Below are 27,852 nucleotides of genomic sequence, written 5' to 3'. Positions count from 1 at the left end.
TGTTGTTAAATTTCCATGTATTTGTACAGTTTTCAAAGTTTCTCTTGTTATTATTTCTAGTTTTATTCTGTTGTGGTCTGAAAAGATATTAATATCTGATATGATTTTGATTTTAACAAATTTCTTGAGACTTGTTTTATGTCCTAATATATGATCTATTCTAGAGAGTGTTCCATGTGCCGATGAGAAGAAAGTGTATTCTGCAGCTTAATAATATGTTCTATAGAAGTCTGTTAGTTCCATTTGGTCATAAGTGCAATTTAAATCCAGTGTTTTTTTATTTTCTATCTCATAGATCTATCCAGTGCTGAAATAGGGGCATTGAAGCCCCCAACTATTGTAGCAGTCTGTCTCTCCCTTTCAATCTAATAATTTATTTTTTAAATATATCTGGGTGCTCTGATATTGGATGCATATATATTTAGAATTGTTAGATCCTTTTGCTGAATTGATACATGTTTCATTATAGGATGTTCTTCTTTGTCTCTCTCTCTCTCTTTTTTTTAAAGACACTCTTTTGCCCAGGCTGGAGTGCTATGGCTCGATCTCAGTTCACTTAAATCTCTGCTTCCCAGTTCAAACAGTTCTCATGCCTCAGCCCCCCAGTAGCTGGAATTACAGGTGCCCACCACCCCACTCAGCTAATTTTTGTATTTTTAGTAGAGATGAGGTTTCACCATGTTGGCCAGGCTGGTCTCAAACTCTTGACCTCAAGACTTCTGCCCTCCTTGAGCTCCCAAGTGCTGGGATTACAGGTGTGAGCTACCGTGCCCAGCCTTCTTTGTCTCTTTTTAGATGTTTTGACTTGTAATCTGTTTTATCTGATGTAAGTATAGCTACTATTGTCCACTTTTGATTTTTATTTTTATGGAATGACTTTTTCTGTCCTTTCACTTTCATTCTTTATGTGTTTTTACAGGTGAAGTGTTTTTCTCGTAGGCATCATATAGTTGGGCCATTTTTTTGTTGTTGTTTTGTTTTGTTTTTTGAGACGGAGTTTCACTCTCGTCACCCAGGCTGAGTGCAGTGGCGTGCTCTTGGCTCACTGCAAGCTCCGCCTCCTGAGTTCAAGCAATTCTCCTGCCTCGGCCTCCCGAGTAGCTGGGATCACAGGCACCCACCACCACTCCTGGCTAATTTTTTTATGTTTAGTAGAGACGGGCTTTCACTGTGTTGGGCAGGCTGGTCTCAAACTCCTGACCTCAGGTGACCTGCCTGCCTCGGCCTCCCAAAGTACTGGGATTAAAGGCATGAGCCACCATGCCTGGCCAGTTGGATCATTTTTTAAAATTCATTCAGCCATTTATGATCTTTTACGGGGGAAATTAATCCATTTACATTTAAAGTTATTATTAATGAGTTAAAGACTTATTTCCATCATTTTGTTAATTGTTTCTGATTGTTTCGCATGTGCTTTGTTCCTTCTTTCCCTTTTATTGTTTATCATTGTGGTTTGGTGGTTTTCTGTAATAGTAGCATTTGAGTCCTTTATTTCTCCTTTGTGTGTCTGCTCTACCCGTGAGTTTTGTACTTTTGTGTGTTTTCATGATGGTACATAGTGTCCTTTTCCTTCCGGATATAGAATGTCCTTGAGCATTTCTCATAAGACTTGTCTAGTGGTGATGAATTCCTTCTGTTTGTGTCTGGGAAAGACTTAATTTCTCCTTTCTTTTTGAAGGATAGCTTTGTTGGTAGAATATTCTTCACTATCATGTTTTTTTCATTCAGCACTCTAAATACATCATCCCATTCTCTCTTGCCTGTAAGGTTTCTGCTGTGAAATCTGCTGTTTGTCTGATGGGGATACCTTTATATATGACATGACACTTTTCTCTTACTGTTTTTAGAATTCTGTTTGTCTTTAACTTTTAACAGTCCGACTCTAATGTTCCTTGAAAAAGACATTTTTGAGTCAAATTTATTTAGGATTCTTGGAGCTTCTTGTATCTGGATGTCTAAATCCCTTGCAAGACTTGAGAAGTTTTCAGATATTGTTTTGTTAAATAGGCTTTCCATGTCTTTGCTTATCACTTCACCATCTGGAACACACCAAATTCCATTTGTTTGCTTTATGGTGTCCCATATATCACATAGGCTTACTTTATTTTTTAATAATTTTTTAAAATTTTTTAACTGGGTTATTTCAAGTGATCTCTTTTCAAGTTCAGAATTCTTTTTTTCCTCTCCCTGATCTCATCTTTTTTTGAAGCCCTCAATTGTATTTTTATTTCATTCATTGAATTCTCCAGATCCAGGATTTTTGTTTGGACATTTTTAAAAATATCTTTCTCTTTGTTTAGTTTCTCATTCAGATTGTGAATTGTTTTTCTGATATTTTGTATTGTTTATTTGTGTTCTATCATATCTCATTGAGCTTTTTACAGTGCCTCTGATGTAGTGGTTGCTTCTTCCAATTTTTGGATTGACTTTTGTAGAAAAAGACTAGTTTTTTCTACAGATGTATTTATAATGTTGCTTTGGTAGGTCACTTTGGCTTTGATTCTAGTTGCGCACCGTGGTGTAATGTCTCAATGATTTCTTCAGCTGTAATCAGCATCAGTTGTGTCTGTAATCTCTTCATTGGCTTAGGCGGGACTTGTTAGTAGAGGTTGCAGTAAAGCTTTTGTGGGGACAGGGACACCAAGTGGGCTGGTCTTCAGGCACAGCAGTGGCACCAGTGGTTTGGGTATGCCAAACCTTGGGCCTCCAGACAGCCTGCTTGTGTGCTGGCAGTGGTGGCAGTGGGCTGGGAGGGCAGGGTGATCCTTGGGCTCCTGGGTGGTATGTGGCATCATTCATGGCAATAGTAGTGGCAAGCCAAATCTCTGCTTCCTAGTCAGCATATGCAGGCACCAGTGGTGGTGGTGGCAGGGTAAGCAAGCCAGTGCTCAGGTCTCCAGGTGATGCATATGGGTAGATGGCCAGCAGTGGTGATGGCAGCTGGCTGAGTGGGCCCATCCTCAGTCCTCTGGGAGTTGTGTGTGAGCCCTGGTGGTAGCAGACAGGGAGGGTTGTTCCCCAGTCCCACAGACAAATTTGTGGGCACCAGCAGGCTGAGCAGGCCCATCCTCAGGGCCCTGGAAGGTGCTCATAGCCATTAATAGCAGCATGTGGGGCAGATCAATCCCCAGGTCTCCAGATGAAGCATGCAGGCACTGTCAGTGGTAACATCAGGTGGGGCAGTCCTGTCCTCTGGTCCCCAATAGTGTATGTGGGTGCAGGCTGTGGCAGCTGGGACACATTGGTCCCCAGGTCCCCATATAGCATGCTTGGGTGCCAGCAGAGGTGGTGGGGGGCATAAGTGACCTATCCTCAAGCCCCAGATGGTACGCACAGGCATCAAGGACAGGGCAGGCCTGTTGACAGGCCCTGCAATCATACACAGTTGCCAGTGGCAACAGGTATGGTAGGTTAATCCCCAGGCTCCCAGATGATGGTACATCCATGCACTGGTGGGAACAGCAGCAGGATGGCAGACCTGTCCTCAGACCCCTGATGTGCATGGGCACCAGCTGTAACGGGTAAGGCTGTTTGATCCCCAGGCCCTGGATGGTATATATGTATTTCCAGGCACTATGAAAGTAAGGAAGGAGTAAGTGTTTATTTCAAAGTGTCAGGATATCATAATCTTCACATATCCATCAATTTAATTCACGCTATCTAAAGCTTAAAAGAGATATATGTGATTATGTCCATAGTGAATCCAAATCACTTGATCAAACTTAGAAGCTATTTGTAATAAAGCTCATTGTATGTCTCCTAATGCTATACCTAATGTTAAATGATGAGTTAATGGGTGCAGCATACCAACATGGCACATGTATACATATGTAACTAACCTGTGCGTTGTGCACATGTACCCTAAAACTTAAACTATAAAAAAAAAATAAAGTTCATTGTAAATATTTTTTTTAAAATCTGCTAAATTAAACATGATAAAGACAGCTACCATAAATTTGATTAAGTAAGTTACCAAACATGTTATAATAATCAGGCAGTCAATGAAAATGCTCCCTAGTACTGGTATGATCCATTGGGTAGCTTTAACCCACAGAAGATCTTTTCTGCAATTTTTTTTTTGGTTCTGCTTCTCTGTGTTCATGATTTATATATTGATGTCCTCACTGTCATGTTCATGGCTCTGAGCTTTCACTCATAATTTCCATTTCATTAATAGGTTTTCTCTGTTTTTACTCTTCTTTTTTAGCTTTTAATTAAATTTAAAATTCTTATATTCTCAAATTATGTTTAAACCTGATTGAAACACTTTATTGTGTCCTAGTTATGTTTCCTGAAAATTTTTCTTTTTATTTATTTTTTTTTTTGTGACAGTCTCACTGTGTTGCTCAGGCTGGAGTGCAGTGCGGGATCTTGCCTGACTGCAACCCCTGCCTCCTGGGCTCAGCGATTCTCCTGCCTCAGCCTCCTTAGTGGCTGTGATTACATGCATGCCCCACTACACCCAGCTAATTTTTTGTATTTTTGGTAGAGATGGGTTTTCACCACGTTGGCCAGGCTGGTCTCAAATTCCTGACCTCAGGTGATCCGCCTGCCTCGGCCTCCCAAACTGCTGGCATAAGCCACCATGCCCAGCCCTGAAGAATGTTCTTTAGATTAAAAAAAAATTTGTTTTTCCCATTGGAAGAACTGACTCTTCCTGACTATTCCCCAACAATGATGGAAGGCAGGGGCCACCGACTTTTCTCTCCTGGCGGAGGCACGAGCTGTACAGGGGTCTTTTGCCCTCACACACAAACTGTGCCCATAGATGCCATCTCCTGAGAATTGTTCTATAATGATAAGCCTGGGCTAAGAGGGAGCATTGTTCACTCTAACAGTTCCTCATCTTGCCTTGTGGGATGTTTCTTTGTTTTTACATGCCTCTTAGCAACCGGACGATGCTGCACTATTTGCCATCCTCCTTCTTTGCCTCTCCAACACAGCATGCATTTCTCAAAAAATAGAGGAGAGATGAACAAATAAATAACCTTAATGGTGTCCTTATGACACAAAAGTTTTGATGTTATTTAACTTATTTTAGATGCAGTATTAATTGGACTCTGAAATTTTTCAGTCAATCTGTATAACATCCACCCTCAATGCCCACAGCTTCCGCATTTTTGGATTCAATCATCGGCTGAAAATATTCAAAAATAAAAACAAAAAATAATACAATAATTAAAAATAATATAAATTTAAAAAGTAATGCAGTGTAACAACTATATACTCAGCATTTACATTGTATTAGGTATTCTACATGATCTAGAGATGATTTAGAGTATACAGGAGGATGTGCGTAGGTTATATGCAAATACCACACCATGTTATTATCAGGGACTTGAGCGTCTGCAGATTTTGCTATCTGGGGGGGTTTCTGGAACCAGTCCCTCCTGGATACTGAGGGATGATCATATATATAAAGCACACATGCCTACACCCATTGATATATATTTTGCATAAGTAGGATGGCTGGTTGAGTTTTTAATTCTTCCATTTGCTATCACTTGTACTGGCATGTTAAAAAAAAAAAAACAGTGTAACATTTATTTTCCAGTTTTATTCATCTTAGTTTTCCGGTGTATGGTTTATAGGTAAATTTAAAAATTACATTTTATTTTCTTCTTTTCCTAATGAGGAAATAAAGTAAATATATAGAATGTGAGAAAGTATTAAATTGTATTAAGCACTTGCCTTTGCCCAGTTTGTCTTGAGTGGAATGTTTCTGATGGCTTGTGCTGCCTGCAGTAAAGAAGACACGAATAAAAAGAAGCTTTAAATTCTACTTGCTAAAGAAACAAGGACTTTTGAGCAAAAAAAAGTTTAGATTCCAAGTCTAAAGTCATTTAAAATGTTTTAAAGCTAGGCTGTTTTTTTATTGCTCAATATTTCTTTTTGCTCATAGCCAACAAACCAGTTATATTATCATTTTGTGAATTATTGCTATCAAAAGTATGTTTCTCTTGCACTTTCCCTGCCTAGACTGGACACTGTGAAGTTGCTGTGGCTGCATTTGTCAGGCTCTGGCTGTTCTGCTCTCACTTGGTCCAGGGAGTGGGGGTGATTTTCCAAATAAACAGCACAATGGATTCAACAACAGCAGCAGTAAATGTTAGGAGAATATGTAGGTGACAGAAGCTCCCGTCGCACCTGACTTCTCAATGAAACCAGTGATGAACCCTTCCAGTACAAAAACTAGGTGAACTACACCTCCAGCTGTCGAACCCTCCTAGTTCTCACCCCACTCCAGCTCTTCCCCCCATCTCAGTTGTCCCAATTGTAATTCAAAAGGTGGAATATCAAGGTCTTAAAAAAAAAAAAAAAAAGGACACTGCAGACTAACCAAAGAGCAGGGAGAGAACAGAGTGAATTACTTAATTCCCAAGAATAGCGATGTTGGGGAGGCAAGACCTAAATTGGGGCTTAGCTCAAGAGGTTTTTTAGCTTCACCCAGGAAAGAATTCCAGAACAAGCTGACAGTAGAAGAAAACCACTTTATTGAAGCAGCAGTGTTATAGCTCCGGTGGTGTTACAGCTCTGTGACTGCTTCTGCAGAGCAGGGCTACCCTGTAGGCAGAGAGTAGCAGCTCAGGGCAGTTCTACAGTCATATTTATACCTACTTGTAATTACATGCAGATTAAGGGGCCGTTTATGCAGAAATTTCTAGGAAAAGAGTAGTAACTTCTGGGTCGTTGCCACGGAAAGGGGGGGTAACTCCTGGATGTTGCCATGGCAATGGCAAACTGACATGACACACTGGTGGATGTATCTTATGGAGACCTTAGGCACCGGACATAATTGAGGACTAGCTAAAACAGGGACAGGATCAAGGAAGGCCTCCAGGGTTGAAGACAGATACGCTGAGGCCTGAAAGACACCTGGGAGTTTGAAAGGCAAAATGAGTGGACAAAGCAGAGGAAGAAGACAGATCCTGCTGAGCTCAAACCACAAGCAAGGGGCCAGAGTGAAGGGGGGAAGTCCAGCCCCTCCTCAGAGGGTCTCCATGGAAGGCCAAGGGAGAGGTGGGCAGGTGGGGAGGCAGTGAGGCAAGGAGGCTAGAAAGTCTACAAGGCCTTGCTCGGCCGGTGTGCTTGGCCTGGAAGATAATTAACCCGGACAATGAAATGATTACATAGTTCTTCTATATTATTTGCCATTGTTGATTAGAATAAGTGTTTTGCACATTTAGAAATAAATGTAAAATAATACTGTCTTCTAGAGACTCCCTAGAAAATGTTAGGAATGTAGTAACTCATCTAGGGATGGTGAGTCATAATGAATTTTCAAAATCGTGACCTGTCTCCTCAGTTTCTTGTAAATAATTACCAGCTAACACATGTTTGTTTATATGTCCTCTCCTGGAGGTCAAATCATGGAATCGAACAATTGGTGGTGGGAAATTACAAAAGGAAATACTCCATGTTAACAACAAGATATTTTAACATCTTATTTATCTGAGCACAAAAGCTGGAAAGCTTGGCCTAAACATGCAACTAGCAAATGTTTTGGGTGCCATTATGATCCTGAAGCTGACATGTTATGAGAGCATGTGAAACCTTTAGCTTCTAAAGGAGAGAAAGAACAGCTAGAATAATAAATGTTATCTTTTATTGTCTGGCTAGGCTACAAAATTGAAAGGGAAGAGACATGCTCGATTTATAAACTGAGCAGATGATTTCGCATAAGTCACTACGATTATGTTGAGGTGAGACAAAAGTTACAATCTCCAAACGTTTGTTGGAATTGGGAGAGAAATGCAGGGGAAGCTAGTACCACACCAGAGCCACTAGTCCATTGAACACCAAACCTAAGGAAAGAAAAAAACATGGCTGCTGTGTTGTGTGTAATCCCGATCTAGATTGCCCTGGGATGGCCATTCATGCCCAGGAATGAGTCAGAGATCAGGGAGGGCTGCCTCCTCTGGCCAGCAGGGTCCTCCTGCTCACTCTCAGGGAGGCTGTGCAGCGTGGAGTAATTGCAACTTCGACAACTGTCCCTTAGTTCTAGAATGTTTGGAGTCAGGGACCCTTCATGAATGCTAACAGCAAGATCATTATGCACAAGTAAAGAAATATCATCAAACATAGTGGAAGCGTTTGCTCTGAAAAATTCCCCAGTGATAGATTATCTAGGGGACAACGCCTAAGGTCGAAGCTTTCTCCAAGATAATAAAGATAATAAAGGAAAATCCTTGTTTTGCAGTCTGAAAGATAATATGGAAATCAGTCTTGGAAGTTCCTACAGGCACTGCTAAATTAAACAATGAAAAAATCAGCCAGGGATTACGGTGGCTCACACCTGTAGTCCCAGCACTTCGAGAGGCCGAGGCAGGTGGATCACCTGAGGTCAGGAGTTCGAGACCATCCTGGCCAACATGGCAAAACCCTGTCTCTACTAAAAATACAAAAATTAATCCAGCATGGTAGCACATGCCTGTAATCCCAGCTACTTGGGAGGCTGAGGCAGGAGAATTGCTTGAACGCAGGGGACAGAGATTGCAGTGAGCCAAGGTCATGCCTCTGCACTCCAGCCTGGGCGACAGAATGAGACTCCATCTCAAAATAAATAAATAAAAATTAATAAGTAACTGGGGAAACATCAGGCATAGCTGGATCCAGGGTACAAGTGATCTCTCTTGGAGACTGTCTCTCTCTCATCACTTTTTCCTTCTGAGCACCGGCTTGGTTCTCAGACAGGTATCTCATTGTGGTCACACGTATGAGGCTGTTTTACTCTGACTGATGAGGCCAGAGCTGCCTGTTCACCCCTGGGCTAGGGAGGGTAAAAGGAGGTACAGCCATCTGAGCTTGTTGGAGCAAGTACCTCGAGCTGGGAAAGAGAATATTAGTTTTCCTAGTTTTCATGCATTTTATAAGGGTCAGTAATGACTGCAAACCTTTTATTTTACTTTTCAGGAATCACTTTTAACAATCTCCCTTTTGCTCTTAAAGTTATAAACATCAAATTATGGCTGAGTGGCATTACACCTGGAATAAACTTCAACGCACATTGAAGAACTTACAATCAGGCAGAGAAGGGGAGGATGTAGGTTGTTACATTAGCCAACTTTTAAGTTAGGCTTCTTGAAGATGTACCATAAACTGACAGGCTCCTTCTCAGCAACGTTTTGATATGGTTTTGCTTTGTGTGGGAGTATATTGATTTTCTTTCTCCTGATAAACTTTGCACATCATCTAGAGGCTTTATTAACATCTTGAGAGAAAACAAACTTGTAATTGAACATGATGATAGACTCATTAACTTTTTAGGTCTGATCTGTTTGACTAGGTGTAACTTAATTGTAAAACTGGCATTGTTAATTTAACAAAGTGTACATTTATTATACAGTCCTACAATTTGCATAGTTATTTTGTATCAGAACTGATAAATTCAGTTACTGGGTTTATGTAATACCCAGTAAGTCGAACACTTCAGTATGAAGGCTAAGACACAATAAAGAAGTCACAAGATAAACAGGCTTTGGCATGGCTATTTTAAAGGCTTTATTTATGTACTAGGTAGAGAATGTTGTGGTTATGCTTTATCTGGCATTTTTTGGTTTGTTTTTGTGGAGTTTCTGTTTGTTTTTAAAGACAGGGTCTTGCTATGTTGCCCTTGCTGGTCTCAAATTCCTGGGCTCAAGCAATCCTCCTGCCTCAGCTTCCCAAATAGCTGGGACAACGGGTGTGTTCCACCCTACCCAGCTGGCATGTTTTAACTTAGAGAAAAATAAAACTTTATTATTAAGATTAATAATGAAACCTCTGCATGGATCGGAAGACTTAAAACTAGTAGTTGTGTCTTAGAAAAGAATCTGTATCTCACTAACAAGGAACTATTCTAGCCTGGACAGTTTCTGAGGAGAGAATAACTGGGGAATATCTGTTGCTGTTAGCTACAAACAGGATTTTAGGTTTATGAGAGGCATTTAGATTGATTTGAAGTGACAGGCTGTCTGTCTTAACTTGGTAACTGTGAGAACCTTTCTGATATAGATGTAAGATACTTATTACGAGTTCATCTCATAAGCAGAAACCACAGCCCTGTATCCTGTTAATATCATTGGAAAATTTGGATGGATAGTCTTTTGACGGGTATAGTTGAGTTTAATCTCAGTACACAACGTATATTTGTGTATTTCTGTATCTTCAATACATATTTCACAACACTATCTGAATGTATATTTTTGTTTTTGTGGAGGCTGATTGGAATGTGTCACCACTAACAAAGGGTGACACTTGGAGAATTTTGATCTCACACAGGGTCCCCCTCGTGGCAGTGCAGCAGTCATCTGCTGGTGGCTTTCAGACCCAAGCCACCCTTTCCCCCTCTCTGCTGTGTAAGTTGGGGCTGTTTCTGGAGATGGGAGGGCCAAGAGAAGGCAGAAGCCAGGCGCGTTTCTCCCTCTCTGTCCAGGGGACATCTCTGGCAGTGGCTTCATCCCATTCATTGTCACACTCCCAACCAGACAGCCCAGCTGCAGAGCTATGGTGACTCCAATACCTTCTCCCATTGTCCTCTAGCCCCAGATGGTAGCTGTGCAATAATGACGCTAATCTCAAGTGGCTTCCTTTCTCTGTTTAGTTCTTCTGTGCTTCCACTCCTCAGTTGAACTACCTGGTGTGGGCCCTGTTTTCCTAACCATACCCTGAGCCATGCAAATAGCTATGCAGTTACGTATTAAGTACAAGCCCTATACCCTTTGCAACCTTGTTAGTGAAAAGTGTGTGTCCCTATTACTTTATCAAGAGAAGCATAGTTTTTTTTTTTTTTCTTTTGGGGAATATTAACTAAGAAGGATTTGGAGACTAGAATGGAATTTAACTCTTTGTGAAGATAGATGCAATATTTCGTTTGGAAAACATAATTGTTAAACAATATCTATAAACATAAAATTTAGGATGTTCAAAAAAAGCTATTAGAAGGATCATGGGTAAATAAGTCAGGTCTTACTGCTAATGATTTGTTCAGATTTGACCATATTATGACTATGATAAGCAGGGCTTTCAAGCCAGTTGTCATCTATTTTTATAGTAATTTGAAATCTATCAAATTGTATTTGGGTTTGACTAATTAGCTTCTGATCGTAAATGTGTTTATGCAGTTGGATTATTGGTGTCGATCTAATTTTCAGGTTTTGCTGGGTTATTTATTCCATTCGTGTTGCTCTAGTTTTCCTCTTTGTGAGTGGCACTGCTTATGAGTTATGGATGAAGGGACATAAGTGAGCAGGAGTGGCTTCCAGGAATGCCACAGTCCTGTTGACATCTTCCTGCTCTTCTCCGTGGGTCCCCCTTTGATTTGTATGGGTCTGATGTGATTTGGAGGGTCAGGCCTTTACAATGAGCAGGAGAGGGCAAGTGAGTTACGATGAAAGAGAAGAATGAAAGGAAGGGATCACAGCCTTGTCCAGAGAAATGGTAAAAGCATGAGTAGCCTTCTAAGAACTTGAGGAATACAACTTTGTTGGGTTTTCCATTTAATACTAATGAAGTGGAAAATGGGCTGGGCGCGGTGGCTTTTGCCTGTATTCCCAGCACTTTGAAAGGCTGAGATGGGTGGATCACTTGAGGTCAGGAATTCGTTACCAGCCTGGCCAACGTGGTAAAACCCCATCTCTACTAAAAATACAAAAAATTAGCCAGGCATGGTGGCACACACCTATGATCCCAGCTATTCAGGAGGCTGAGGCATGAGATTTGCTTGAACCCGGGAGGCGTAGCTTGCAGTAAGCCAAGATTGTGCCACTGCATTCCAGCCTACGTTTCAGGGGGAGACCATGTCTCAAAAAAATAAATAAAGTTGAAAACACTTATGGCATTTAACAGTGTCACAATATAAAGCCAAGCACATTTTCTAAGGGCTCACTTATTTCAAGTATAAAAAGAAATTATTTAGGCTATCATTTGAAAAAAAAAAACAAAACTAGCCATTTGCTGTTATAGATTTTAGCTCTCTCACTAAAGGTTTCCCAGAAGTGACTATTGGTATACAAATGAAATGAGTAAGCCCCTGGGAATTACAGCTCCTGGTTAGGTGGGGGAATCTTTTTGTAGCTGATTTATCTGTGAACTAGCATTTGTAAGAGGTGGGGTGGGCCGCTCTGAGACTCAGTTTACCCACAGTAAAGGATTCTGTTCCAGCCACACTAGAATTGACAGCTGGGCTTCCTGATGAAGAGGACACTCCCCGGCTGCTCCCCCAGAGGACTCTGCTTCCCTAGTGACTGAGAAGCAACTTCCCCGTCCAACCCCTGCACACAGTAGAACTCAAACAATGCCACCTTGAGCAGCCTTGCCTCAGGCATAACCACTGTCGCTCAGCACAGCTGGAGAAGTTTCTTGGGCCACTTGGCTTGGGCCCTGCCATGCCCCAGTGACCTCACAGCCTTCTGACCAGCCTTCTTGGACTCCAGCTAGAAAGCTTTCCTGTCTGACTTTTTTAATTTTTTAAACTGAGTAATTAAGGGAAACAAAACAGAATTCAGAGACAGTTAATCCCAAAGAATCATGCCACTGTCTGTGAGATGACACCCATGTGTGAGCAAGCCATCTCAGACACCCAGGGTGGAATTTTCGCAAAAGGCCCTTCTCACTTCTATTGCGTGTTCCTTTATTGTCTGCTGGTTTTGAATACAGATTGGAAATGTCAGAAAAGACTTCAACAATCCAGCCCACTGATTGTATAGGAGCAGAAATGACCAGATCGGCCGGGCACGGTGGTTCACACCTGTAACCCTAGCACTTTGGGAGGCTGAGGCGGGTGGATCACCTGAGGTCTGGAGTTCGAGACCAGCTGACTAACATGGTGAAACCCCATCTCTACTAAAAATACAAAAAATTGGTTGGGCGTGGTGGCACATGCCTGTAATCCCAGCTACTCGGGAGGCTGAGGCAGGAGAATCACTTGAACCCAGGAAGCAGAGGTTGCAGTGAGCCAAGATCGCACCATTGCACTCTAGCTTGGGCAAAAAGAGCAAAACTCCCATCTCAAAAAAATAAAATAAAATCACTCTGCTAATTAGCCTGCAAGAAAAAGTGTTATTATTGAGAAGCAATTCTCCATGGGTCTCTCGTTTGTCCGCTCATCTCTGAGGGAGGCACCAACTTGTTCTGACCCATCTTTTCAAGGAAGTTTTAGAGCAAATGACCTTGAAAGTAGAGAAGATAGGGCCAGGCATGGTGGCTCACACCTGTACAATCCCAGCACTTTGGGAGGCCAAGGTGGGCAGGTCACGAGGTCAGGAGATCGAGACCATCCTGGCTAACGTGGTGAAACCCCGTCTCTACTAAAAATACAAAAAATTAGCTGGGTGTGGTGGCAGGCACCTTGTGGTCCCAGCTACTCGGGAGGCTGAGGCAGGAGAATGGCGTGAACCCGGGAGGTGGAGCTTGCAGTGAGCCAAGATCACACCACTGCACTCCAGCCTGGGTGACAGAAAAGACTCTGTCTCAAAAAAAAAGTGAGAAGATAATGTTTCTCTCCAGATCAAAAGGCAGATTTGCTTATTACGCAGTATAATAAAGACAATGTTTCCTTCAGGATGAAAAGATGGCTTGCTTAGAACTACTTAAAGAAGATTTGAGTTTCCTAAGCTCAGAGTTCTCAGCTGTGATGCAAAACCACTGCACCTGTGGAATCTGACTTAACCTATCTGCTTCAACCCTGAGAGAGACGTGTGGGGGGGAACTGGTGTAATATGATGCTCATGCTTCTTTCTCCCTGTGCTCTGAGTTCTGCAGTCCTTTGTCTCTGATCCAGGAGTCTCTTGACTTCTGTCAGCTTTTATGATACTGCAGCAAACTAACTTGCTAACTTGCTAGCTGGGTGAAATCTCACATTCTTCACATTCTTGCCAGTTATTCTAGTACTACAACAAAAACATTCTTTCATAAGAATTGGTGGAGAAAGCACTGAAATTTACTGTTGAGGCATACATATTTAATATAGGGTTGGCAATGTGAGTTTTAGTTTTATCAACACTATATGTATTACTAGAATTTTTCAACTATCTGTAATTTCTTATACCATTATCTGTAAACACCTACCCCCAATAAAAAGGCTTTTATCTGGCTGAATTTTATCTGGTGTTAGAAAAATTTGTGATTTGTTAGCTGAATGTCTACTGCAGCTTTCTGTAAGCTAAGAAAAAACATAAATGCTTTCTATCTATTTATCTGTATATGAAATACTTTTTCAACAGTCCTGCCAACTCAGCTATTTTGGAGGAATTACTTTATGTTTTGAATGAGGATTTTTTTCATGTCTGCAAAAACCAGTCGTAGCTAGCTCAGTGTATTTTATAAGGGTCAGTCATGTCCTTCAGACTGTTCGTTTTGGTGTTCAGACATTGTTTTAAATCTCTTTCTCAATACCCTTGAGCTGGCCATTGAAGGATTTGTTGCATTTCAAAAGATTGAGTAAAAGGAATGGGATCCTATGTTCAGGAAAACAAAACATAACCAAACAAAAAAATCAGCCAGCATGATTTCCATGCTGCTGTGGGGAAGGTCCTGGACTCATGGGCAGGACTCCACAGGCATGCCTGAGCCTGGGCCCATCACACACACTGGACGTCCCGTCCACTCCAGCAAGACTCCACACACACGTCTCCACGGGCTGAGGACTGCAGGTGTGAGGGCCAGCTGATATTCCACTGCCCCAGATAGGATAGGTTTAGTTAACTAAATTATAACACCTGGGATTGGTGAGACTTGTAGTGAAGAATAGCCTGGGTTCCAAATCCCTGGCTTTGGGATACTTCTCTTTAAAATGGCACACTCAGCCGGGCGCAGTGGCTCACACCTGTAATCCCAGCACTTTGGGAGGCCAAGGCAGGTGGATCACTTGAGGTCAGGAGTTCAAGACCAGCCTGGCCAACATGGTGAAACCGCATCTCTACAAAAATACAAAAATTAGCCTGGCATGATGGCGGGTGCCTGTAATCCCAGCTACTCAGGAAGCCAAGCAGGGAGAATCACTTGAACCTGGGAGGCAGAGGTTGTAGTGAGCCAAGATTGCGCTAATGCATTCCAGCCTAGGCGATAAAGTGAGACTCTGTCTCAAAAAAAAAAAGTAAAATGGCACACTCCAGATTTTTGAGAGTCACATATTTTACGTAAGATGTAGCATTATTTTCAGACATGGTAAGCGACCTGCTACAGCAGCGGTCTTGCCAGAGAGTAACTAGAGTTTACTCACTTTGCCTCTGACGTTGGTAGAGCTCAGGTTTCTCACAGTGTGGGCCCCTGAGCGGTAAGAACAACATCACTTGGCAAGTTGTTAGAAATGCGAATCTTGATGCCATCCCAGAAATTACAAAAATCCCAGGGTGGGTTCAGCAATCTCTGGTTTAACAAGTCCTTGCCCTCTGCCACCAAAGTGATTCTGATGCACACTACAGCTTCAGACCAAGGGGTGTTGCTCAGGGTATCACATGTCAGAGGAGAATGAGGTTAGTAAATTATAAATAGGAAAAGAAGAAATTAAATGTTGCTGTCAAACATATAAGGGGATAACATATAGCATTTATTAAATGAATGATAAATAGCATTGATTAAATAGCGTTGATTAATCTATTGTTTTTCATTTAAGAAGTATATGTCAGGCCAGGCATGGTGGCTCTCACCTGTAATCCCAGCACTTTGGGAGGCCGAGATGGGTGGATCACAAGGTCAGGAGATCGAGACCATCCTGGCTAACATGGTGAAACCCCGTCTCTACTAATACAAAAAATTAGCCGGGCATGGTGTCGGGCACCTGTAGTCCCAGCTACTCGGGAGGCTGAGGCAGGAGAATGGCGTGAACCCGGGAGGCAGAGTTTGCAGTGAGCTGAGATCGTGCCACTGCACTCCAGCCTGGGCGACAGAGACTCCGTCTCAAAAAAATAAAAAAGAAAAAAGAAAAATAAAAAAAGAAGTATAGGTCATGCCTATCCTAATGTCAGTCACTGTTAGAATACACATACGAATAAAGCCTTCTACAGATGTCTCATCGTGGACAACTGTGGCCTGCAGGGAAAAATCCAACTTGCCACATATTTTGTAAATAAGGTTTTGTTAGGACACAGCCACACCCATTCATTTGCATACTGATTACGGCTGTTTTTAGCGACAAGGCCAAGTTGAGAAGTGTGACAAAGACCATATAACCCACAAAACCAAAAGCACTTAATATGTAATATCTGGCACTTTACATCAAAGTTTGTCAATACCAGGTCAAGGGTTTTAAGGGAAAATGCTTCCCACATTTGAGGTAGTGAAACACAAGTGGAGTTAGGAGTAAGTGTGGTATGCAGGGGTTATTCTGTCATCCAGTAAAATATATGTATTTTTTTTTTCGGTAGCAAAAAATTTAGCTTCACAGACGTTGTTATCATGGAAGGCATACAGACTGTGGGACAAGAAGCAGAGCAATTGCTGGCCAAACGCCTTGGTGTGTGAGTGAACAGAAGGAGAGTGAGCACAAATATAGAAGTTAGAACAGGAAAAAGTGAAGAAAAAACGTGGTTGAGAAGGGAGAATATTATCAATCAAAAGAACGTGACCTATGTGAAAAGCTAAAATGAGGGAGTATGTGGCAGGACCTGGCTGGGGAAAGGAACTAAAAAGCAGCAAGATACTGCATTGGAACATTCCAGTTGCCTGGCACAGAGGGCGGGCGGCAGAGTCTTCACGGGAATACTGGGGTGTTGGTGCCAGGCAGAAAAGGGGCAGACTCCAGATGGGGCTGGGAGAGCCATGTTCTGCTGTACTCTCGGCTGGAATTTAGTGTAGTGATCTCGGCTCATTGCAACCTCAAGTGATCTCCTGCCTCAGCTGGGCTCAAGCGATTTTCCTGCCTCAGCCTCTCGAGTAGCTAGGATTACAGTCATGTGCCGCCATGCCCGGCTAATTTTTGTATTTTTAGTAGAGATGGGGTTTTGCCATGTTGGCCAGGCTGGTCTCGAACTCCTGACCTCAGGTGATCTGCCCGCCTCAACCTCCCAAAGTGCTGGAATTACAGGCGTGAGCCAATGCGCCCGGTCTCTGCTGTACTTCTGTGTCTACCAGGGGTCCATGTGTACCAGTAGGGCTCTCTCAATTCCTGACTCCGCTAAATGACTAACCATGTAGTGATACTGGAGAAAAAGCACTGGATTTCCCTGCGGGGAGCTTGAGTTACTTCTCGGCTTCACCTCTTACTGTTTGACCCGTGGGCACATCATTTCATGACTTCACATCTCCCTTTCCTCATTAGTGAGAGGCTTCCTGCCACCTCCACGTCGTGTGATTCTTCTAGACTCACTCATTATCATCGGGGGGCATGGCTAAAAGAAGGTCACAGCGTATTTCTCCAGCTCCCCGGCTTAAAGAGCAAAAAAATAGCAGAGACTCAGGGCCCTTCTAAAAGGGAATCGTTGACCACTTTGGCACAAAGGTCATCCGTTCCTGGGAAAGGTTTGATGCGGATTTATTTCCATCTCACACCTCATAACAGATTTCTTCTCTTGCCCAAAGAGATTGTTTACTGTTGAAACATTTAGAGGAAAAATGAGCAGCCGGGATCCATGTGTGTGATCATATTTATCTTTCTTTCAGGAATTTTTCTTTAAATGTGGAGCACACCCCACCTCTGACAAGGAAACATCAGTAGCTTTGCACCTGATCGCAACAAATAGTCGGAACATCACTTGTATTACCTGCACAGACGTCAGGTAAGGATCTAAAAATAGTGTCACTTCCCCCCACAGACGTCAGGTAAGGATCTAAAAATAGCATCACTCCCCCCTCCTTACTTTCCCAATATTGTTCTGCCACACGAGCCTTCCTTAGTGAACTCTCTTTCCTGGGGAGTGTCTGCTTTATTTTGATGCATCTGGCCAATTTGGATATATTTTAATGTGAGGAAACAATTTAAAATGCCAATGACTTAGTTTAAGTAGGTAAATAGGGTCCTAAGATGGGAGATGGCATATCTAAAATAGTGTATGTAATCTTAGTTAATATTAAAATATAAGCTCACATATTTGAGTATAAAATGTAAACTCATCCATTAAGTTCCAAAATAAAATTAAAATATGGTGCTAACATTAGAAATGTTAACATTAGGCATGTGCCACCACACCCAGCTAATTTTTTGTATTTTTAGTAGAGACAGGGTTTCCCCATGTTGACTAGGCTGGTCTTGAACTCCTGAACTCAGGTGATCTGCCCACCTCAGCCTCCCAAAGTGCTGGGATTACAGGCATGAGCCACTGCACCCGGCCAGGAATGGAAAAACAATTTATGAACACCACAACATACAGCCCATACATTTTATTTTTAAAATGTCTTTTCCATACATTCAGTTCTCCATATTTGCCTATATTTATGCCGAGGCTTCGCACACATTCATACACTCAAAATGAATGCATGCAGCTAGTTTGGGACCTTGTTATTTCTAATCCCAGTGAACACAAAAAAAGCAAGCAAATGTGGAGATGGCCTGTTAGTAAAAAAAGGGAAAATGACTCAATATGAATCGCAGTGTAGGAGCCAAGGACAAAGTGGAAGAAACTGAGTCTGTTTGCTCTGCAGAGTAGGCAATTCAGAGTACATTTCCTTACTCTACACTTTCCGAGTGGACAGAGAAAAGAAATTAGCTTCATTACATGTTCTTTGAAGTTGGCTAAGAAGCTCAAATTGCAATAGTGAGAACTTAGCCCTCATATCAGGAAGAACTTTTTTTTTTTTTTTTTTTTTGAGGAGTTCGCTCTTGTTGCCCAGGCTGGAGTGCAATGGCTCGATCTCGGCTCACTGCAACCTCCGCCTCCCGGGTTCAAGCGATTCTCTGCCTCAGCCTCCCGAGTAGCTGGGATTACAGGCATGCGCCACCATGCCAAGCTAATTTTGTATTTTTACTAGAGACGGGGGTTTCTTCATGTTGGTCAGGCTGGTCTCGAACTCCTGACCTCAGGTGATCCGCCTGCCTCAGCCCCGCCAAGTGCTGGGATTACAGGCGTGAGCCGCCACACCCAGCCCAGGAAGAACTTTTTAATGAAATGCCAAAATGAATTAATGAATAAAGTCAAAGAATCCGTTGTTTCAGACTTTTAAGCAAAAATAGTCGTATACCCTAATCATTTTAAGTGTTGTCTCTCTTTGGCTTTTGGAACTGTATTAGATGGTCTTTTAAAGTTGCTTTAAACTCTGTGATTTCATGATAAGCAAATATTCACACTCCTATCAGGCTATTTCTATTCTCTAATAAATTAAAAATAAAATGTTGATTAATAGAAGCCCAAAAACCTTAACAACATCTGTTCAACAAACCTGTTTCCAAGAAGGAATAAAAATGAGACGTGATTTTCTCTTTGCTGCATGTTTAGTCACTGCTGTGGCAGGAAGCACCACAATATTGCCATTAAAATGCAGCGCTTCAGCCTCTTTTGGCAAGGTGAATGACTGTGTGTGGCTAACGCTTTCAACATGCAAGAAGAACAGCTAAGATGGGGATTCTGGTGTTTCGGGAAAGGACTTGAAAAGTGCTAAAAGTGAGGGCTTGACTGCGCTGATAGCAGTAGGTAATTTAAGTCACTGTTCAGTTTTTCAAAGGAAAAATTCAAAATACTCTTCTGTAAGTCAGAAAGCAGCTTATCAGCCAGTATTTTAAACTTTCCAGTAAGGTTGATAAACATGACATTAAAATATGTGGTGATGATGGTATTATCTTACTCAGAGCGTTGCCCTCCCTGTTTCCTGCTGTTATGCTGTCACTTTCGTATTAATAACTGGCAGCATCTTTCGAAGAGAATGAGCCACTTGCCAGATACACAGGGCGATAATTGCTGGAAAAATAATATTGTCACATTGATTTTTTTCATATGATTACTTTTGGGAGAATTTATAAATAGAAGCAACTATATCCAGATGCATCTTAAGGGTGTGTGTATATAACCAACCACTTGATTGAATAAGGTCCCTTCTCGTGTAAGGCAGCCGAGTGCCCCATATGTAGGAAAGAGAAAAGAACTCTTTCTTCTGACTTCGAGGGATCCATGTGTAAGGACATTATGAGCACCTGCACAGACACTCCATGCAGTTTGGTGATCATTGTGGGGTTTTTCCTGATAATGCTTTCTTTTTAAATTTAGAAATCATTCATGATAAACTATAAAAAGTATTAGAAGTGGCCAGGCACGGTGGCTCACGCCTGTAATCCCAGCACTTTAGGAGGCCGAGGCGGGTGGATCACCTGAGGTCAGAAGTTCGAGACCAGCCTGGCCAACATGGTGAAACCCTGTTTCTCCTAAAAATAGAAAAATTAGCCAGGCGTAGTGGCACATGCCTGTGGTCCCAGCTACTTGGGAGGCTGAGGCAAAAGAATCACTTGAATCCAGGATGTGGAGGTTGCAGTGAGCCAAGATTGCGCCACTGCGCTCCAGCCTGGGTGACAACAGTGAAACTCCGTCTCAAAAAAAAAAAAAAAAAAAAAAAGTGTTAGAAGTTATTTTTACCCTCATGCTTAGTAAAATTTCTGTTTGATTTTTTTCCAATACTTGATTATGCGTAACTATTTGCACTGTGTGTGTGCTGTATAATTATATTGTGTGTGTATATGTATATATATATAGTTTCGTATCGTGTTTTTTTTGAGAAGGAGTTTCGCTCCTTCTCAAAAAAACTATATATATAGTTTTGTATCGTGCTTTTTCCATTTAGCATGACATTATGGTAAATTTTCTCTGTGTCGGGCATGCGTGTGGTGGCTCACGCCTGTAATCCCAGCACTTTGGGAGGCCAGGCAGGCAGATTACTTGAGCTCAGGAGTTCAAGACCAGCCTGGGCAACATGGCAAGACCCTGTCTCTACAAAAAATATAAAAATTGGCCAGGCATGATGGCATGCACCTGTAGTCCCAGCTACGTGGGAGGCTGAGGCAGGAGAACGGCTTGAGCCTGGGAGGTCAAGGCTGCATTGAGCTGTTTGTGCCACTGCACTCCAGCCTGGGTGACAAAGTGAGACCCTGTCTCAAAAAAATAAAAAATGAAAATAATACTAAATTTTCTCTGCCATGAAAACAGTTTTTTAAAAATAGGTACCTAAAATTCTGTTATGTGGGGATATGCTGTTGTAGGACTTTCTCCTTAGTTCAGCTAAAAACAGGGTCCTTGTCACTCAACCATGAAAAATTAGGCCCACAGACTCTTTGAAGGGTGAGAAAAATGGAATTTATTGGGCAAAAAGGAAAAGAAAAAGGGTAACAGGGACTCTCAGCAAAGCAAGATGAATATAGATGAAAATCTATAAAGCAAAATGAATATGGATTAAAATAATAGCTGAAAATCAGAGTATAGTATTAATTTATCTGAAATATAGTTTCTGTGAACTCCTTATAATACTGGGAAATAAAAGTAAAATATTAAGCCTCCAACTGACTGAACAGACTCCTTCCTGGTCGGGGGGACCATGGAGACACCTTGGAAGCTGAGTTCCAGCAATGATGGGGTGGGAGGTCAGACAGGCCTGTTATGCCACCGCCCTCACTAACCACCTCTAAGCTTCCTTTCCTAAGGGCTAACTAGAAACCAGACAGGTTTTCCGGCCTCACCAGTTGAAATCCCAGGTACTACCCGGATCAGGAGAGGCCAGGCTCCTCCCCGCCACAAACAGCATGAACTTCCCAAGGCTCCATCCCTTTCTCCCAGTGCGCAGGCTGGTCAGTTTCTCTGGGTACCCCCTTGGGTACCTTGGCTGTCTCAGTTCTATTTAACCATTTCCCCACTTTTGAGCATTTACTTACAGTTAAAAAAAGCAAATAAGACTGAAAACCATATTATTTTACAGACATCATTGACCACATGCCTTGGCTCTACGAATACGGTCATAACAGTGATTGCAGGTCCACGGTAATGGACATTTTTGAGGTTCTTGATCCATATCGTCACCTTCCTTTCCAGAAACACTGCTCTAGTTCTGATCTGGCTTCCCATGTTTGAGAGGGCTCCCTCCTGCCTCTCTTTCAGCATTGCATATGCTCATGATTTTTGTCTTTGCCTATTTGATAAAGGAGATTTTTTATTATTATTGTTTTGTTATTTATGAATTCAAGAATTTCTCACTCGCTTATTTGCATTTTTTATTGTGAGAGAACAATGCGAAACTTTCTCCATACGAAAGCTATACAAAAAGTCTACAAAACAGATCTGGTTTCAGCAATTGCTTTCTCATTCACTATTCATGATATCACAGTGTCCTTTATGAATATACAGTTTACTGTCTTTTGAATTTATGTTTAAATATATTGCTTTGGTCTTTATTTTAAAATATTTTCCTAGAGATAAGTCAAATTCATAATTACAGACTTAAAAATAAAAGGGTGTTTTAAATCTATTTTTTGTTTTATAATTGTTTTACTTATGTATATGTGTATTAATCATACATCATTAATCAAATTAGACATAATTAACCACATAATAGATGAAAATCAGAGTATAGTATTAATTTATCTGTAAATGTAGTTTCTGTGTACTCGTTATACTGGGAAATAAAAATAAAATGGTAAGCCTCCAACTGACTGAACAGAATCCCTCCTGGTCAAGGGGACCGTGGAGACATCTTGAAAGCTGAGTTCCAGCCATGATGGGGTGGGAGGTCAGACAGGCCTGTTATGCCACCGCCCTCACTAACCACCTCTAGGCTTCCTTCCCTTAGGGCTAAACAGAACCCAGGCCTTCGAAAAGACTCCACACTGGTGACTCATGCCTGTAATCCCAGCACTTTGGGAGGCTGAGGTGGGCGGATCACTTGAGGCCAGGAGTTTGAGAGCAGCCGTGGCCAACATGGGGAAATCCCATCTCTACTAATAACACAAAAAGAAAAAAAAAAATTAGCCAGGCATGGTGGAGCGCGCCTGTAATCCCAGCTACTCGGGAGGCTGAGGCAGGAGAATCGCTTGAACCCGGGAGGCGGAAGTTGCATTGAGGCGTGATCACACCACTGCACTCCAGCCTGGGTGACAGAGTGAAACTGTGTCTCAAAAGAAAAAAAAGGCTCCACACTGATAATGTCCATCACTGGCTTATATCTTCCCAGGTACAGGACAAAGGCAAGATAAGATAAATCAGTCCTTCACCCTCCCTGAGACAGCTGTTTCCTCTATTCTGATTTTCTTTAAATGTTCACCTTATCTTATGGAAAATGTAGGTTTACTGGGCACTAACTAAAGGCTCACAAGTATATAATCATCACAAGTATGTCTCATTGCCTTCCCCTTTTAAGGAAAATGCATAAATGCTAAATCTCCCGAGAACCTCTTAGGGAAAAAACAGCCACAGATGTAGCTGTGACTTGTATTTTTCCCAGGCACGCTCTCAAGCTGGAATAATAGACCTCGATGACTGAGCCTTCTGCCTCAGTCACTCATTTCTGTTGTCAGTACTAATGAAAGTAAGAATTTTATGATTTTGTGCTTTACAAATATACTTCTCTACAATAAGAGACTCATAACTCTTTCATTTACCTTTTTAATAATAATTCAAATGCTCTAATGCCACAAAGCTAACTTTTTGACCTTAAGAGAATGCCACAATTTCTTTGGCCTTCGGTTTCTGTGTGAAATCCAGGATTTTAAGTAGGTCATCTCCAAGGCTCTGACTGGTTCTAAGGACTACAGGAGGGAGGAATAAGACTTCTTCATAGCTTATAAATTGATTGAGACAGTTGCAAAAATACTTGTATTTAGTCCTGTCTGTTGACAAATGCAGAAATCAAAGATGAAGTCTGCAATGATGCTGCCTACCAAATCACATATATGTGGTTGTAACATGTAGGCTGATGTATGAGACATGTGTGACTCATGGCCAGATTTTAGGCTTACAGTTTAATTCAGGTACATGATTTGTGTCCTTTGAGTTTACATTTGACATAAAATATTTTACTCTTTCTTAGGCCGGGCGCAGTGGTCACGCCTGTAATCCCAGCACCTTGGGAGGCCAAGGTGGGCAGATCACGAGGTCAGGAGTTTGAGACCAGCCTAGCCAACATAGTGAAACCCCATCTCTACTAAAAATACAAAAATTAGCTGGGTGTGGTGGCACGCATCTGTAGTCCCACCTACTTGGGAGGCTGAGGCAGGAGAATTGCTTGAACCCAGGAGGCAGAGGTTGTGGTGAGCCGAGATAATTCCACTGCACTTCAGCCTGGGTGACAAAGTGAGACTCCGTCTCAAAACAAACAAACAAAATATTTTACTCTTTCTTAAGGGAAAAAGTGAACTATCTGGGAACCAGCATGTCTTGAGGTTTTTTGTGAAGCTGCACGTTCCCTTCTGGCATCAAGCCTTGTCTTCTCCTCTCCTTACCGACAGTCGTGACTTGATCTTCGCCCTTCAGGGTTGTCAGTTGATAGTTTGAGGTTTATGAATGTAAGCATAACAAGCTGAACAAAAAGCAAGAACTGGATTAAGCACAGTAAGTCTAGCACTTGGAGGCAAAATAGCTGCCTTGTTTGGTATTTCCAATAGAAGTTACAACAGAAGGTTCAGGACTTTCTTGGGTGCCTAAGTCATATAAAAATGGCACAGGTAAGCCAAAGGGATACCGGAATTCTTTCCCTAACCAGCATGTGTGTCTTCGGGCTCACCCTTTGTCAGTGTCTCCCAAACGAAATTGATATTTCTGCTCCTTCGATCTCCCTTTACAGTGCTAGTCTTCTAAATTTTTTAAAGGGTAAAATTTGAAAACATACAAAATAGAAAAATCCTTACATGATATTGAGGACTAAACTGTGATTTTTTTTTATCATACCCAAATTTCTATCTAAGGAGTCTGGGGAGTCATGCCCTACAATTCGTATACTCTCATCAGATAGGTTTTATTTAACCCTATTTATTGAGACTACTTTCCAAACTGACTTTGGGATAACATTATGAGACAAGGAAGAAAAACAAAATATTTTACCCCAAAACATGTTTCTTTGCTGTATCTTGAAATGGCCCTACAAAGCTGTCCTTTGTGGGGGAAAATTTGCATCTGTTTATAGCTAGCTAGATATTTTTCTATCTAGATAACATAGCTAGATATTTTTCTTCCAGGCCCTCCCAATCCTAAAGAGATTAACTAAAACCTAGCAGTTTTTAAAGATCTGAATAGGAGACATTTGTCATCTATTGTCTCTAAGGGTAGCCATTATAAAACTTCAGAAGAACCTTGGTCTCCACAGTCTTTTATCTTAACCTGAACATTTCCCTTTTATCCATCCCAGGTCTTTAGACAAACTCAATCAAATGTCAACCAGAAAGTGTTTAAATTTACCTATAGCCTGGAAGCCCCCAGCTTTGAATTGTCCCACCTTTCTGGACGAAACTAATGTATTTCTTAAATGTGTTTGATTGATGTCTCATGCCTCCTTAACATGTATAAAACCAAGCTGTGCCCCAGCCACCTTGGGTATGTTCTCAGGACTTCCCGAGGGCTGTGTCATGGACCATCGTCACTCATATTTGGCTCAAAACAAAGCTCTTTAAATATTTTACAGAGTTTGACTCTTTTCATCGATAGAAGGCACCTAGTGAATCTCTGTATTTTATCTCACCTTTAATCATTATTCCTTAGTTTCCAAAGCTGAAGCAGACTGAAAAATAGCCAGATTTGCTTAGTCAGAATTTAACCTTCGAGACACATGTTTGAAAACCCAGGTCCCTGTCGGGCATTAAATCTAAAAAGCTGTTCTACCATGTTATTTCCCTCAACCCTTCCAATAAAGACTTATGTTTTTGATGTCATTGTTGTTTGATATAAATGGTTTCATAATTGCCTTCAAATTTGTCCTAAAATAAAATTCATTCGGCTTATTGAAGCAATGCCACAATGGATTGCAGACTTAAAAGATTTACTTGGGCCTGGGGATTAGCAAAGATTTATCTCAAAGTCCATTTGTACTTTCTCCAGGTGTTCCTGGGGGAGAATGACTTAAAGATAATTTGACTGGATTTTGGTATGCATTCATTCATTCATTTGACAAAGAGAGATAGGGAATGGAGATCTTAGTTACAATTCCTTTTGAATGCATTTGTTATGCTTAAGCTTCTTTTGTGAATTCACATGTTAATTCTGGCTATAGTTGGCATTCTGTTGTGACTTAGAATTACTGTGTAAGTTCTTTGTCAGTCTGATTTTTGACATTACCAATAGCTACTTTCCATCAACTTAAGATTTTCTTAAAATTTAGGGATCAGGTGGGACCTGATAGTTTATCCAGTCATCAGGCTCTGAGGAGCGTGGTGAGAAACTCAGGTATACGTACAAAAAGTTAAACTGGAATCTTTAACATAGCCTTTCACAGTTAGTGGTTTTCTTTCTGTCATGGAAATTGTTGGAGGATTTTTATGTGTTGTAGCACCAGTGTTTGTGCACACAGTGCTATATATTTCTCCCATTACACCCAAGTATGTTTATGTTATAATAAACAAGGGTATGTTCTAGAGTCGAATGGAAAATCTTACAACTTTTTAAGATGAAAGAGAAAACTTCAAAGATATATCTTCTAGCTTGAAGCAGTTTACTTCACACTGTGCCCCAGGCCCCACAGGAGTAAATTCTATCTCCTTATGCCAGGAGTGATTCTTTTCTGAAAAGTGTGACACACCCTCATCTAATCCAGTCTTGAGGGAGAGCTGCTATAAACCCTTCCAGAAAGAATCTTTGCATAAAGCCTCCAATAACAGGTGATCACCATGCTCCCTTTGAGATTCAGATGCAGTGCTTAATGACCTGTAATTTTTTTAGCTACATTAATTGAAAATAATTAGGGCTTCCATCTTATAAATGAAGAAATTGAATCTATCACATTAAAAAAATTACATCTGATCATACCACAAGGAAGTGGTTAAACCAGTCTACAAACCAAAGTCTACATGGCTTGCATTGCTTTTCTTTCATTGCACCTTATCCTCCACCCTGCATGGTCCTGGCTTTCCCTGTACAGTAAAAAGCAAGATTATCTGGTGAGGCCAGAAGGTGGATTTGCATGTGAAAAGGAAAATGTAGCAGTAAAGTGAGATTCAGAGAAAAGAAAAAGTTGAACTAGCTGTTGTCTTGTGTGTCTGTCTTTAAATACCAGTAAGAGTGGAAAAGTACAGAGCTGCCTCCAAGTCTGCTGCTCTGCAAAATTGCAGGCTGCTTGCAGGGCAACACCCAAATTGACTGACATGCCAGTGTGACTGGTCCTCCCCACGGTGGCCAGCACAAGGCTTTGCATCAAAGAGATTTAAATAAATGCTGACTTAAAGGTAAATCTGTTTCATGCAGTGCAACAAACAGAAAGCAAACTATTTTCACATGAAACAATCTCCTTTTAAAAATCCCTTCTGAATTTAATAGACTAATTGAGTTAATTATTTAACTCAAATAAAACAATGAATTGGTCAGAAATCAGTGGAGATTTTTAAGGAGGTATTAGAAATAAGGGGGAATGTCCAATTTTGAAATCCAAGTCACAGGATATAGATTATGCTGCCATATTATTTGGGGTCAGTTATTTATGAAAGCATAGAAGAAATATTTTATCCCCACTGATACTTCGAAATGTGAACCATGTCAGTTTTAATGTCAGTCAGTGACCTTCATTTCTCCCATGGTGAACCTGTGGGCTTCAGATCTGAGCAGCTGCATCAGCAGAGCTTCCTAGAGATGTTACAGGTGCTTGCGCGTGAAATTCTTAGGTCTTACCTTTTCATTTAACTGTCACCGCAGGTGCGCAGCTACCCCCGCTGGGAAGAGCAGGGCAATATTGCAAATCCTCCTAGACCAGTTTTGTATTCGTTAAGGTCAACCTTGCGTGTTGTAACTGTCTGGATTTTAAGCAGTTCATTTTCTGTTGGTGGGTGTTTTTTGT

The 27,852-nt window shown here is 41.4% G+C and overlaps 1 protein-coding gene across 4 annotated transcripts in view; it reads left to right on the top strand.

The window, feature by feature from the left end:
* Positions 1-27,852, top strand: part of PRKN (parkin RBR E3 ubiquitin protein ligase) — a 1,377,993-nt gene that overhangs the window by 739,373 nt on the left and 610,768 nt on the right. For all 4 annotated transcript variants that reach the window (XM_054490449.2, XM_054490450.2, XM_054490451.2 and 1 more), the window contains one exon: positions 17,578-17,693. In XM_054490449.2, the coding sequence (XP_054346424.1) occupies positions 17,578-17,693 (116 nt within the window). The remainder of the gene's footprint in view (positions 1-17,577; positions 17,694-27,852) is intronic.

This window comes from Pongo pygmaeus, chromosome 5 (genome assembly GCF_028885625.2).
Source record: "Pongo pygmaeus isolate AG05252 chromosome 5, NHGRI_mPonPyg2-v2.0_pri, whole genome shotgun sequence".
NCBI classification, from domain to species: domain Eukaryota; kingdom Metazoa; phylum Chordata; class Mammalia; order Primates; family Hominidae; genus Pongo; species Pongo pygmaeus.
Note: the sequence above shows the minus strand (reverse complement) of the source record. Positions and strands in the feature narration are given on the sequence as shown.